The sequence below is a fragment of the Centrocercus urophasianus genome, unplaced genomic scaffold (genome assembly GCF_019232065.1).
Source record: "Centrocercus urophasianus isolate 14NV4802_14NV808 unplaced genomic scaffold, USGS_Curo_1.0 seq_12, whole genome shotgun sequence".
Classification (NCBI taxonomy): Eukaryota; Metazoa; Chordata; class Aves; order Galliformes; family Phasianidae; genus Centrocercus; species Centrocercus urophasianus.
In genome coordinates, this window is record NW_024884364.1 from 27870992 (window position 1) to 27884160 (window position 13169).

A 13169-nucleotide genomic window follows, 5' to 3' on the forward strand; every position below is an offset into this window, starting at 1 on the left:
GCTTTAATATTGTGGAACTGAGGGCACAATTTGACTTGCCTCTTATAGACAGAATGTATTTTTGATTTTTTTAGCATAACTTTGAGTACAGCCTTCAGCGTAATTAAAAAATGTGATTTTTGTCACTTTGTAACGTCCTTTGCTCATCTTTGATCCTGTTTTTGCAAGGTTGCAAGCTGCCTCTGACAACAGAGCTGTGATGAGACACTGCTCTGCTCGTTCAGCAATTTGGTTCACAGCAGTAGGGTACTGTGCTGTTTAAGTGAGGTTCAAAATAAGATCTCATAGCCTCCAATACTGTATCTTATCAGATAACTATAGTTCCTACTTATAAGATGTAAATATTTGATAACTTCCTACTGTTTATTAAACAAAACAGGAAATTCACCCAATATGTTAGCTAGTCCATAAGCAAACCATACAGAACCTTTAGCTATCCTGACTCTTTCTTACCAAGCAAAGGGAAGACAGTGGATAGAAGAAATTACATCTAAATTCCTTACAGCTAAATCTTCAGACCTCTCCAGAAGCTGTCACGTGCCTGAAAAGGCAAGCTACACAAAGAAACCAAATAACTAAAACTGAAACTTTCATTTTAGAAGATTAAGATTATGGGTAAAATACAAAATGTCATCTGGATTTAAATGTATAAATCAGAGTATTGGTTTCTATATAAATATACAGATGGAAAATTATAACAAATGGAGAACTAATGTGACTCAACTCCAGAAGCTTGCAGTCTGTTCACGCAACCATTATACAGTCTTTATATCAATTTCCACTTCATCATCATGAGTCAATTACTGTATTTCAACAAAGCCTCAATGGCTCAATCACAAAATCATTTCCAAACTTCCTAAGTTAAAACAACAGGTACATTTCAGGTTCTGTTTATTTTGTCTCCAGTAGACCTCACAGATTTTCCGATTTCTGTTACCAGATATAACTAGATCAGTAAATCATAATGTCTAGTGTATATGATGCATGGCTATAATCAATATTCCTTTTTATGATGTATCCATAATGGGATATAGACAGTTTTGCCAATGCTGCATTGCAGTACACAAAAGTATCAATCTTTCTCAGACAAATTGATTACCTTTTAGTGATCTTGTTTTTTCCTACTCAATAGATGTGTATCCAAGCATTTTAGTTAACTGTTTATCTCTCTGTGACATATTTACTCTTACCAAGGCCAGTGTTGAAGTGATCGATATTGGTCAATTGTATTTCACATGCAATTCAGATTAGAGAATTTCATTTTCTTCAAGGCTGTTTAAAAAGTGTTCAAAATGGCCTGGCAGTATGAAAGTGCACGATCTTATTCTAATTTTTAAAAATATTATGTTTAATCATGTTTCATAATGTGCATACATTTCCTCCCTTCTATTAATATTCCACTTATTCCAATGACCTGTGAAATAAAACAGTTTTTCTGAAGCGGTTCTTTGAACCTTCACTTGTAATTAATCAAGCAACCTCTTTACAGTTTCATACTCAAGTTTTAGACTTTTAATACAATTTAACTTCCAGTTTAATAATTCCCACTGTTCAGAAAATAAGATTCCTACCCATTTTGAAGCCATGTCTGGAATTAAAGTTTGCAGAAAGCATCTCAGGCACACATAGGCACCCTTCATGTACAAACAGAACTGTGATTATAGCTTAACAAATTTTGAAAAGATATAGACAAAAGGAGGAGTTGATAAAATTTCTGAGTGAAAAGCTATCTTAGAGTGGTATTATTGTGTTCTGTTGCTCAGATCCAAAGAACTCAGTACAAACTTGGCTTGTACTAGGTATTCTGACACTTTGCATCTACCAGTAACTTGAAAGTATAGTAAGTAGAAGATAACTAATACCTTATCTGAAAACTATGCTCAGATATAAACATGGTGTTAAATGACAGCCTTCTTTTAAAAGCACTACTTTTAATTTCTCAAATACTTTATTATTTCTCAAGTGATTGACTGGAGACATTCTCACAGTAGATGATGACCCTTTCTTTCTTCTTTTTTTTTTTCATTTCCTCTGTAATTTGAGCACTTTGACAGCTTATCTGAAGGCATGCAAACAGTAGAATTTCTCCATGTAGTTAATGGGACTTTGCAACTGCAGTTGTTTCACTGGACTCTTCACTATTGGAGAAGCCCAGTAAAAGGAATGGATATTATCCTATCTACTCAGTTTCGTTCACACAATTACCTTTGGTAAATTGTTTTACTGAGCAACCTATCTAACCTAGAATGATGAATAATTGAACTGCATTTTTAAATGATGATTGCATTTTCCAAGTTGGTTGTTGTTTTTTGTTTTTGTTTTTGTTTTTTTAATTTTTGGCGTTATTCTGTGTATAATTATTATTAGAACTTACTAGGCAAAATTGAGCATGTATTTCTGATTTATTGAAAATTTTTATCCAACTGCAGTTACAAAGAAAAAGGTATTAACTTACCACTATCATGTAATTTTTTATAAAAGAGTAACAACTAATTGGCAATCATTTGACCTGGAATTTAGGAAAACAGTATGTTTATTTTCAACTCTCCAAATTATGTTTACTCCTTTACCATTATTCAGTGGCACAGACATTCTAGCTAGTCATTTTGTACCTCTACATCTTCCAAAATGACTGCATTGGGTGTTTGGACTGAAATTAGGAAATTCATTTAACTTATCTGCTGGTCTACCAAAATAAAGTTCTCAAAAATGAATTAGTCCTGTCTTGAAGAGAGACTTTACATTATAATTTGTGTTAGCCACCACCTTATTAGAACATTTCACCTCAGATAAAGATAATTAGTGTACGGTGAATGAGAGTGAAGCTCTCCCTGTGAGTGGTGCAATTTTTCAGTTACAGCATTCCTCAAATTTTACTGATATAGGGGTGCCATGACCCAAGTGCAAGACCCTCCACTTGGACTCGTTGAACCTTATGAGTTTCTCTTGGGCCCATTGCTTGAGCCTGTCTAGGTCTCTCTGGATGGCATCCAGCCTCTCAGGTGTGTCAACCACACCAAACAGCTTGGTGTCATCCACAGACTTGCAGAGTCTCAATCCCACTCAGTGGGGGAGTGTTGCCATTCTCTGAGAAACGCCACTTGTCGTTGATTTCCATCCAAACACTGAGCCATTGACCACTGCTCTCTGGGTACAATCTCATAACCAGTTTCTCATCCATCAAATAGTCCACCTGTCAGATCCATATCTTTCCAATTTGGAGAGAATGACATTATGGGGGACCATGTCAGAGGCCATACTGAAATCCAGATAGATGACATCAGTGTCTCTTCACTTGTCTGCTGACAAGGGAACATTATCATTAATATTATTATTACATTATCATAAAAAGCAACAAGGTTGGTGACAAAAGCAACAAGGTTGGTGACAAAAGCAACAAGGTTGATGGTTTACAGAATCATTATTGACAATTAATGCACTTATACTGAGATCATGAATTGTGTTACATGATAGCAAAGAATAAGACAGTGAGTGAGCTCCTTTACTCACATAGCTCTAAACTTTTACTTCTTGACTACAAAATCAGGTATCTGAGCAGTTTGTAAAATTTCTCATGTAGCTTCATGCTCTCAATACCATGATTCACTTTTCTGCAGATAACTGCCCAATCAAAATGCTAATGACCAGGGAAATCTTTCTTTAAATTCTCCTTTCATTTCTTTCCTTTTGGAAGAAAAAGTTCCTGCTTTGTTAGAATAGCAGAGACAGTTGATAGATTTAAGAGATAGTGCTATTGCTTCTAGTTGCAGAGGAAATCATAATAAATGTGCTCTGAGCCACACATGAACTTATCAGCTCTTACAATTAATCCTCTTATTAAAGAAGATTCTCAAGGATTAAGGAATACAGTGAATTAGTGTATGACTTTGCCATTATCCTGGTCCAAATCCAGCATAACAGCAGCAATAAAAGTAGTTTCAGCATTCACCACTGCAGGGTGAAATTCATGATGTGCCAGAGTCCTTTTACTCAGAAGAGTAAATGACGTTGAAATGGAAAAGAGGCAGTGTGGGAAGGCTTGTTCTTAGGAAGGAGTTTAGTCAGATATTATAATACTGAGCAGATATCTGTCCAGAAACAAGAGACAAATGGTAGATGAATAGAAACAAGGGATTTCTTAGGAAAACAAGGTTTCTATGAACTGTTCAAGAACAGTTGTTTCCAGGGTGGTGGCTGAGCTTAATGACTTTCAGGTAGTCACGTGAAAGGCTTTTGGTATGATATATTTGAGAAACAAATTGAATACTTGAGGATGATAGAGTAGGTGGATTCATTTCAGAATCTAAGTTTGAAATGCCTTTGAGTTCCATTAAAGCTTACACTTACCAAATAGCTTTATAACAATAACAGAGGTGAGGGAGTGAGAGAGAAGGATCAGAAGGGAAGGTTAAATCTTGCACTCCTAGGAGGAGCAGTGTTTATTTTACACTGCACAAATGTGACTGCCACTAAAGTGACTGTGTGATTTACTGTTGACTCCAAACATGAAAAACAACTTTGCACTATTGTGATAACAAGGGATAGGACTTCACTGTAACAGATACTGATTGTGCAGGTGAGGCAGTGTGGGGAGATCCTGTTCCACATAGCTAACAGCCTGAACACATTAACTAGAGAAGAGCCATTGTACATCTTTTACAGAAGGGAATCACAGCCTTTCCACCTACAGATATTCTTCACCTAGATTTCAGGCCCTGGCACTTTTGTTTTAGACTGATTTGATAGCTATGTTTATAGGCAGCGATTAGCCTGATCATGTCAGTGCCTTGAAAACATCCACAAGGCAATGGTCTGCTTTTTTGTCTCTGGTAACTGAGACAAAGTTACTGGAGCTGGCTGAAAATGATTTGCTCATGGTTGCAGAGAATCCATGGGAGAATCAGAAACCAAAGTCAGACCTTTAGTGTTCCCACCCAACATCTTGGGTGGGAAACATCCTCCCTGCCCATGCTGTTGTCTTATTACAGTGATGTTGACTCACTGGACAGCAGAGATCCCATTGAGACTTCACATGATGCAAAGCACAGTGTCATTTCCACCCGAGATAACAGAACCCAAGCAATGGAATATATGTGAATGAGTGAGTAGGAGGCTTGTGTCCTTGATGAACACATTGTTTCAATAAGAGTACACTGCTCTGAAATCTAAACCATCTGCCTTTAACAGTTATCTTGCAAGGTTTTCAGTGTAAAGGCTGTTCACAGTGAATTGCTCAATGGTGCAATGGCTAGGGCTGTTGGGAGCTTTTCCAGTGCAAATAAGTTTGGGCCATGTGCTAACCCCTAAATGGAAATATCAGTGTGGAAAAAATGATGAGCATTTCTAGTAGGAAAGAACATACAAAATATGTTCAAAAAAATTGATTTTGTGTAGTAAATATTAAAAAAAAATCTTCATCTATTCAGATAAAAACAGTTTATAGTAATTCTTGCCCACTTTTTAAACAAGTCTACTTTCTAGACAATCCTTGAGAAAGTAAAAATTGAGTAGAAGAGAATATACATCATCTTTCTGCCAGATTTCTTGTTTTAATTCTAAGCACCATAGTATCAGAGACTTGCTGACAATTTCTGTCTATTCTAGTCTTACTATGCAAGTTCCAGAACTATTATTTTGATATTTATATGTGCATAGATAATTGCATGAATTTTAAAATTTTATTTCAGAATATAAGTGTCTGTTGGCATTAGCCTCAGCTATACATTATCTTCATGGAAGAAGGTACTACCAAAAGAAGATTGCATGCAGTTTTTGATCCAAAACATAGATGCATTGCTCTTACTGCTGGTCTCTACTAACCAGCCATGCTGACATATTTTGTCATCAATGAACAGAAACTGAAACATATACATACTTCAGATTTTTTGTTTAAATCTTTGAGATTTCTGAGTGTGATTCTCTTTGAGGAGAATAAAGTTAGTGAAGATAACGTCTGCATCCATATTTTCTGAAACTCTTCTCTATTCTGTTGTTCTTATAGTTACTTCTGAGATCAAGTGAGGGGAGCTCACACTGGTTTACAAGATAATTGAATAAAAATCAATAGACAAATGTTATTCTGGAACTTAACCCATGATTTAAAGGGGACATGATTAGGGAATCTGATCATCTAATTGTGAAAAATAGTTTTATGTTTGTGCACATTTGCCTTTCAGGGAGGGTGGAATCAGTCCTTCTCTCTTATTCCCTCTCTGAAGAGAGAGAATAACCTAACTTTTCTTTCTGGAAGTGGGCAACATCTGCTCTCTGTTAATGCTTCTGCAAGGGCTAAAATATTACAATATCATTTAGATATCAATGACATTAGGTCACTGAGAAAGACAAGTTTCTGACAAGGACTTACTTTTCATTAAAAAGATCTTTATGATCTGCTGTAGAAAAATCTTGATCCCAGACAGTGTATTTTATGTATAAAACCCTCCTTTATGAGAATTAGTTGATAAACTTTCTGACCTCAAAGCTGTCCTCAGGTTGAAGGAACTTTAGGCGGGATTGCTTTTCCATGCAGATTGGTAAATGGTTCCTATAATCAGCATTAGCTCATGAGATCTTTAGAGAATAGAAGATTACTCTTTCTGTCACTGTAATTGATTATTTTCTAGCTTCAGACATTATTTTTCTTTTGCTTTTCTCACATAGGCCTACTAGTAGTGTAGTAAGTCTTGGCCATTAGGAAAAACAGGCAGTTATTCTGATACTGCTCTTACCTGGTACTCTTGAAGTCATGAAGCCAATGGAGGAATATTCACACATTACAATACAATACAATTTGGTTTCATATACTCTGAAAATTCAGAAACTAACTCCAATGAGCTTGCATTCAAAACAGCATAAACCAGATGATGTTTTATCACAGAATATCCACTTTCCCATTGCTTTCTGGAAGAAGCTATCTCTCCTTTTTAAGGACCAGGCATAGCATTTGACTTTGACATCCCAACAGGGTAGTGACAAGCTTAAAAAATTTAATTTGCCCACTGAAGAGTGAAGAGGCTTTCCACCTTATCCTCTGCAGAATGGTTCTGAGGTCTTTTCAGTTACCAATAATCTGGTATTTTATAAATGGGCTCATAAGAAATGCAGTCATCTCACTTATTTTATCACCACTAAGATATAATGCAAAGAAACCAAAATACACCGGGAAGATCTTGCCAAGCTCTAACACCTGCAGTACTCATTGCATGCAGCCTCTTTGTCTGAACGTTATTCTCTGAGACCAGCATGTCTTCAGAGCAGCCTGTAAAATGGCTTCTCATATTGCCAGTACCATATTACAATCTAGTATAATTAAACTGTATTTATGTGGGCACAAACCATTCTTTCTGCTTGCTTGACTTTTTCTCTGCGTGCCTTTCCATGCATCCATTTGATTCATGATTTATACAGTTCATCCCTCCTTGCTGAGCAAATCAGATCCTAACGTGAGTGACATCTAATCATATTTGCTATTTAGTTTCCAATGCCTGTTATAGCCTTCAAGGGAAATATAATACTGTCTTATTAAACCTTATCATGCAATTTTAATAACCACTTTTTTTTTTTTTTGCTAGAACAGAAACAGGATGATAAGACCTTTGCTGTGTTTAAATCAGTGTTTTAGTGACCACAAAAGACACTATCTGCTCAACAATCACTAATTAGCTCACATATCTCACTCCATACAAGAGAAGCCAGCTGTACATGATAAATGGGAACTGTATAACTGCTTAACAATAAACTCTGAATAGAATCTGCAGAGATACATCTAGAATTTCTGGCAATTCAGGACCCTTAAGCTATGAGATCAGCATCACCCAAAATAGGTGATATGGAATTATGCAAGCGCCTTCACTGATTACAAAGTCATTTGCTAACTTTCAGTATCATTGTAATTCTTTTAAAAATGTACCAGAAATTATACGTCATAGTAACATCAAGATTGGAACAGACCTGTAAGATTAACCAATCCAAACATGAATCAATCACCACAGCACTCACTAACCATGTCCCTCAACGAGTAGCACTGCTACCTCATTTTGCTTGAAGTCAAGAAGTACAAGATTAAAAGGTTCCCATTCAGATTAAATCAGGACAGGTGGGAAGTTTGTCCTCTGAGGTCATTTTCTTGTCTTCTACTGATTCTGCTTACAGCCCCACCACTACCTCCCCAAAGCAGGAGCTGGATGTCATATAGGTGAGATCAGTGAGAGTAGAAAGAGCCAGTGCTGTCTTCTGTGAGCCTTCCCACAACTGAGTCTCTGCTGGGAAATATTTCAAAGCTTCCTTGATTCTAAAAGTCAAGTGCTCTTCAGTACCAGGGTGACTCTTGTCTTTTCCTTATATTTGGAAGAAGTTTGTAGGGAAACCTTAAAATCCATAGCACTCTGTGTGGAGAGTACTGTATTAATAAGTATCACTTATGTGTGTTGGTGAATCACCATGTTGTAGACTGACTATGGCAACTCTAAGAAATTTGGAGGAGGTGTTTTGGAGGAGGTGACAATAGTTCTCGTACATGTCCTGAAGCCACCACATCTTCCCTTTCAGCTTGTTCCTAAGATATTCCTGGATTCAGTTGTATGTCCTGACGTGCTGCCACTACTTACCTTGTACCTCAATATACAGGTACTGTTCCACCTTCTCAAGAACTAATGAGTTTGGCTATAAAAGAATTTCATTATCATGACCCAAAACTGGGGAAATGGCAAAATATACTTAGGAAGCTACACATAATTTATCATTTTCACTTTCATGCTCTGCCTTAAAGGAGAACCTTCCTTTTGAGATTCATAATACAAACTGTTTTATTGGAAATGCGAGGACATTTCAGCTGAAACATGTATTTTTAGAATATTTATGGATCAAGATATCCCAGTGATGAAATCTTATGAGATAGTGCATAACCTCATGAAGCAATTTGCTTCTTTAGAAGTAATGATTGAAGTATTTTCTGAATGTTGTATTATTCAGTGATTCATCAAACAGTCTGTAAAACAATCAATTTAAAGTGGTGAACTGACTCTTCCATTTTCTGGAATGCTTGCTCACTTAACTAGTTATAAACCATAATCCATAATTACCCAAGCAAAACCCATGGGAAGTCTTGTGCCTTAGCTTGAGATTTTATCACACTTAGGGCTTAGCAGTTCATGTTTCTCAAAGACCAAATAAAGTTGCAACTAAAACACAGCCTTTGTGTCTGTAAAACACAGCCTTGTGTCTGTAAATCAATGTCTCTCCTCTGGGAAAGTGAGGAAAACTGGGTGCCAGAAATATAGCGTATGACAAAGAGCAGGGAGCAATAACACAAGCCAGAACAGTAATGAACAGAGGAAGGATTATGCTGGCCATAAGCAGATGCTCTACACTTACCTCTTTTATCAGATTCATAAATCTGGGTCCAAAACGCCATGGCTTGTGTCTATGACACTGCAGGGAGCTGACAGTCATTTGAGAGGCACGCTGGGAGGCCACTGCTACCATGTAAACTGCGTCGTACATCAGAGCTGCCTCAGTCTACAGGAAAAAAATAATAACACAGAAAGGCTTTTTTTAAATATGCCTCCTTTTACCTGGCTTCAATACTGAGAAGCAATACTCTGGGTTGGTGATAAGGAAGAATTCACTGCTTCCTTCATTGGCTCTCCTTGGAAATCTGTTGCTAATGCTAATGGGTTTGTTTTCTTTTGTTTTCAGTGTAAATTACTTTCATACAATTTTCAGGTGGACACTGGGAAGAAAATGCAGGAAGGAGTTTGTTTGCAACAGCATGGTGAGGAGTGTTAATGAGCAACACAGATCCTGTCTTTCCAGGGAAATCAGTCCCACTGAGCACCAGAGAAGTATCTTAAAGATATTTGCTGCTTCTAAGTATCTGACCGCCTTCAGATATCTTGGCTGTTGACATTAATGGGTATAATGGCTCCACTGAACTCTGGCTATAGCAATTCCCTTGCCATACCTCCCATGCCACCTTAGAGGAAGGTGACTTGTCTTTTTGAGGTACCTTAGTGACAAAGGCGAATTTCTACATCTAAACTCTATTGTCTAAGACAGTCAATACCTCTATGATGCTGAAATCTTATTAAAATTGCTGGATGCTTGTTGTGCACCAGTATTTCTTCTGAGAATTGACTTACTGGTTAAAAACCATACCCAGTAAGCCCCAGACTGATATTGCACAGTCTATAAACCTTTATCAGTGAATTTTTTTAAGAAAAATCTTACCTTCTCCCACATTGTACTTTGTTGATTTGGTGCTTGAGATAGGACTGTCTGTGTTTCCCATAACACATAGGGTTGTGGTAAAAATGAAGTGCTTATATTTCTTCAAAAGCTGCTGAATAATTAAGTAGGGGCCTTTAAAAAGGCAGTAACTGTAGATGAGAAAAGCTGGACATGCTTATATGAACTGCGAAGTTACAGCATTTTTTATTCCTTTCCTGTGTTACTCCCTTGGGAAATTAATAGATTTGATTCTTTGTTTCATTTACCTAAGTACATTACAACAGCATCACTCTTACCAGCATTTGATTTCCAGCAAAAACCTCCATTGTGATCTGAATTTATCAATTAATCTTAATGTACTGCAGATGAGGAATTGCTCTTGACACACTAGTCAGGATCTGCACAAAACCATGCTCTCACAACTCAAGCAAATTAAAAATGTTATAAGTGGCAAGGCAAGCAGGAAGAGACAACAACATCTGTTCTCAGTGTCAAGAGTCTTAAAGCAAATACTTGTTCCAAACCGACCCACTGACTAAAGGCCTGATCCCAAACCCCTCTAACTCAGTGGAAAGATTCATATTAATCTCAAGTCAAGGGCTTGAGTACAGGTATTTTTATTAGACAAGAGACATGTGCATTCAGGATTGAATTTTTCACAGGTGCTGATGTCCCTGTTGATCTATGTCCAAGGCTTAGAGGATCTAGAAGTACTTAGTGAAAATGTTTCAGTGCACACCTTGCTTTGCATTCCTAATTGGGACCACCAAGCCTGTTACTTAACATGATGCCTCCCTCATGGTTAGTACGTTGGGCAGTACTGCCCAACCTGGCAGTTTGGATCTTGTGTTTGTGCAACTTACTACTCATCCATCCCACCTTGCAGTAACTGGGAGGTTACACTGCTTCTTCTTGTCATTTGTTTCTCCTTGTCCTTCTTTTATGTTTTAGTGCTTGGGGTAGCATAAAGAGTCACCTCATTTTCTGAAGAAAAGCACCTAAATGTTGATATCTATTCTTATGCACAAGAAGAAGAGGTCCAAGAACTAGTCTTGGAATTTGTCTTTCTGGTTTTGATTTTGTTTAAATTACTGCAAAGATACTCAAAGATCTACTTAGAACACATACATCTCTGTGTGCCATTTGGGCATAAAATGGGATGTGAGCTCAAAACTGCCTTGGTTATGCTCTGCTCATCTCCCACAATCTGTGATCATGGCAGAAATTACAGCATGAAAGGAGAAATCCTGAATTAACAATAGGATATATAATCCTCACCTCCTTGTAATGTGCAGCTTGTCATAGCCTTATTGTCTAACGAAACATAGCAGTACTGCAGCTCTCTATCAAACTGAATAAGCAAAACTTATTATGAATACTTAAGCACTCACAGCTTATTATGAATACTTAAACACTCACAGATAACTAAGAAGATGCTTTTCCTGGTGTTCATGCTGTCCCAGAGTATGAAGGACACTAAGATGTTAGAGAGATGCAAAGGAGGGGATGAGAGATTAGTAAGAACTTAGGTTTTCCTAAAATCCTAGTTTCTCTCCTGCTTCTGGGAACACAGTTATACTGCCGAAACAAGATATATATATATATATATATGTATATATACATATATAAATGCTAGTGGTAGCACACATAATGAATTTTTCTTCAGGGGTTAGAATGCTTCAGAATTTTCCCTGCAATCATCTGCAATAAAACCTACTTTGTATCACATCTACTACCTCTATCCAAGACAAGACATATTATCTTACCGCAAAAAAATGGCAGCCTTCTACCCTGCAAAAATGAATGGAGTCATATGGTCTGTGTGATTGCTCCTATTCTTTCCTTTCATTCTTAAGGAAGTGGTAGGGAAAAAAAATCCTAATTTCCTGACTTGATGATACCTTTCATTTATCTTTAAATTATATCTTAAAAGCCAGAGTTGCTGTAGATAACAGAAATGAAGGGAAAGGGTTCTTTTCCAATTTAGAAGTGCTATTACCTGTCCACATGTACAATATCTTTCCTGCAGGTTATAAATCCTATATCTGCTCTGAAAGTTTTTATTTCCTGTTGCGTTTTTCACTCCATCCAGAACATTAATGGAGAAGAGAGACAGTAGTATATACATTTGTAACAAAAAGATGGATGGTGTAGGCTGGATGGTAGCACTACACAGAGCCGTTACTCTTCTCCAGAGCGTGCTATAGATGCCTTTGCATCATTGCAGTTGCTCACTTACTGTCATCATGCCATCAAGGAGGCCAGTCTCTGGTTTGGGTGGTGCCTGCAGACGCTCCATTGACCATTTCTCAATGACTGATGAGACCTGAGGATTCTCGATGTTGAGTAGGCGAAAGCCTGTCATATTGACTCCGCTGTATCTGTAAGGTTCCAGATCCAACGCAAACAGATCCTAAATCAACATTAAGAAAACAGTCAAAATCAGATGTAATGTTTTTAAAGCAAAATATTCAGAAAATACAATCAGACAAGAATTGTATTTGATTTTTAATCCAAAGCTCTTGTTCTGCTTTTTTTTAACCCCTGAGAACTCTCCTTGCCCTCAAAACTTATCCATAACCATTTCAGTTGTAAATCTGAATAAAGAATGGTTGTGTGAAGTTTATGACAAACTACATAGCTGCTTTGTTGGAATACGTAAATCAGGTCCCCACAACAATGTTATTTTGCAACCAAACCACAACAACAGTATCTAATTTTAGCCCTCTAACAGTGCTACAGTGCTGACAAGCCAACATGAAGAATTAGTTGGTCAAAGCTGAGCTTATTTCTGAACTCTGGGAAGGAAAACTCCAAGAGATATCAAGAGCAATACACTTTTTCTGCTTATGAACCCCATTTTTCCTCTGTCTTACCTGCTTCAGTGACTTGCTGCCAGCGTGCCTAATGGCCACACTGGGCCAATGCACAGTAACTACATG

General features: G+C 37.2%; 1 protein-coding gene across 4 annotated transcripts in view; it reads right to left on the reverse strand.

Moving 5' to 3' along the window:
* Window positions 1-13169, reverse strand: part of GRIK1 (glutamate ionotropic receptor kainate type subunit 1) — a 155465-nt gene that overhangs the window by 38322 nt on the left and 103974 nt on the right. For all 4 annotated transcript variants that reach the window (XM_042810599.1, XM_042810601.1, XM_042810603.1 and 1 more), the window contains exons 6-7: window positions 12467-12640; window positions 9373-9516 (exon numbers count right to left, since the gene is read on the reverse strand). In XM_042810599.1, coding sequence (XP_042666533.1) covers window positions 9373-9516; window positions 12467-12640 — 318 coding nt within the window. The remainder of the gene's footprint in view (window positions 1-9372; window positions 9517-12466; window positions 12641-13169) is intronic.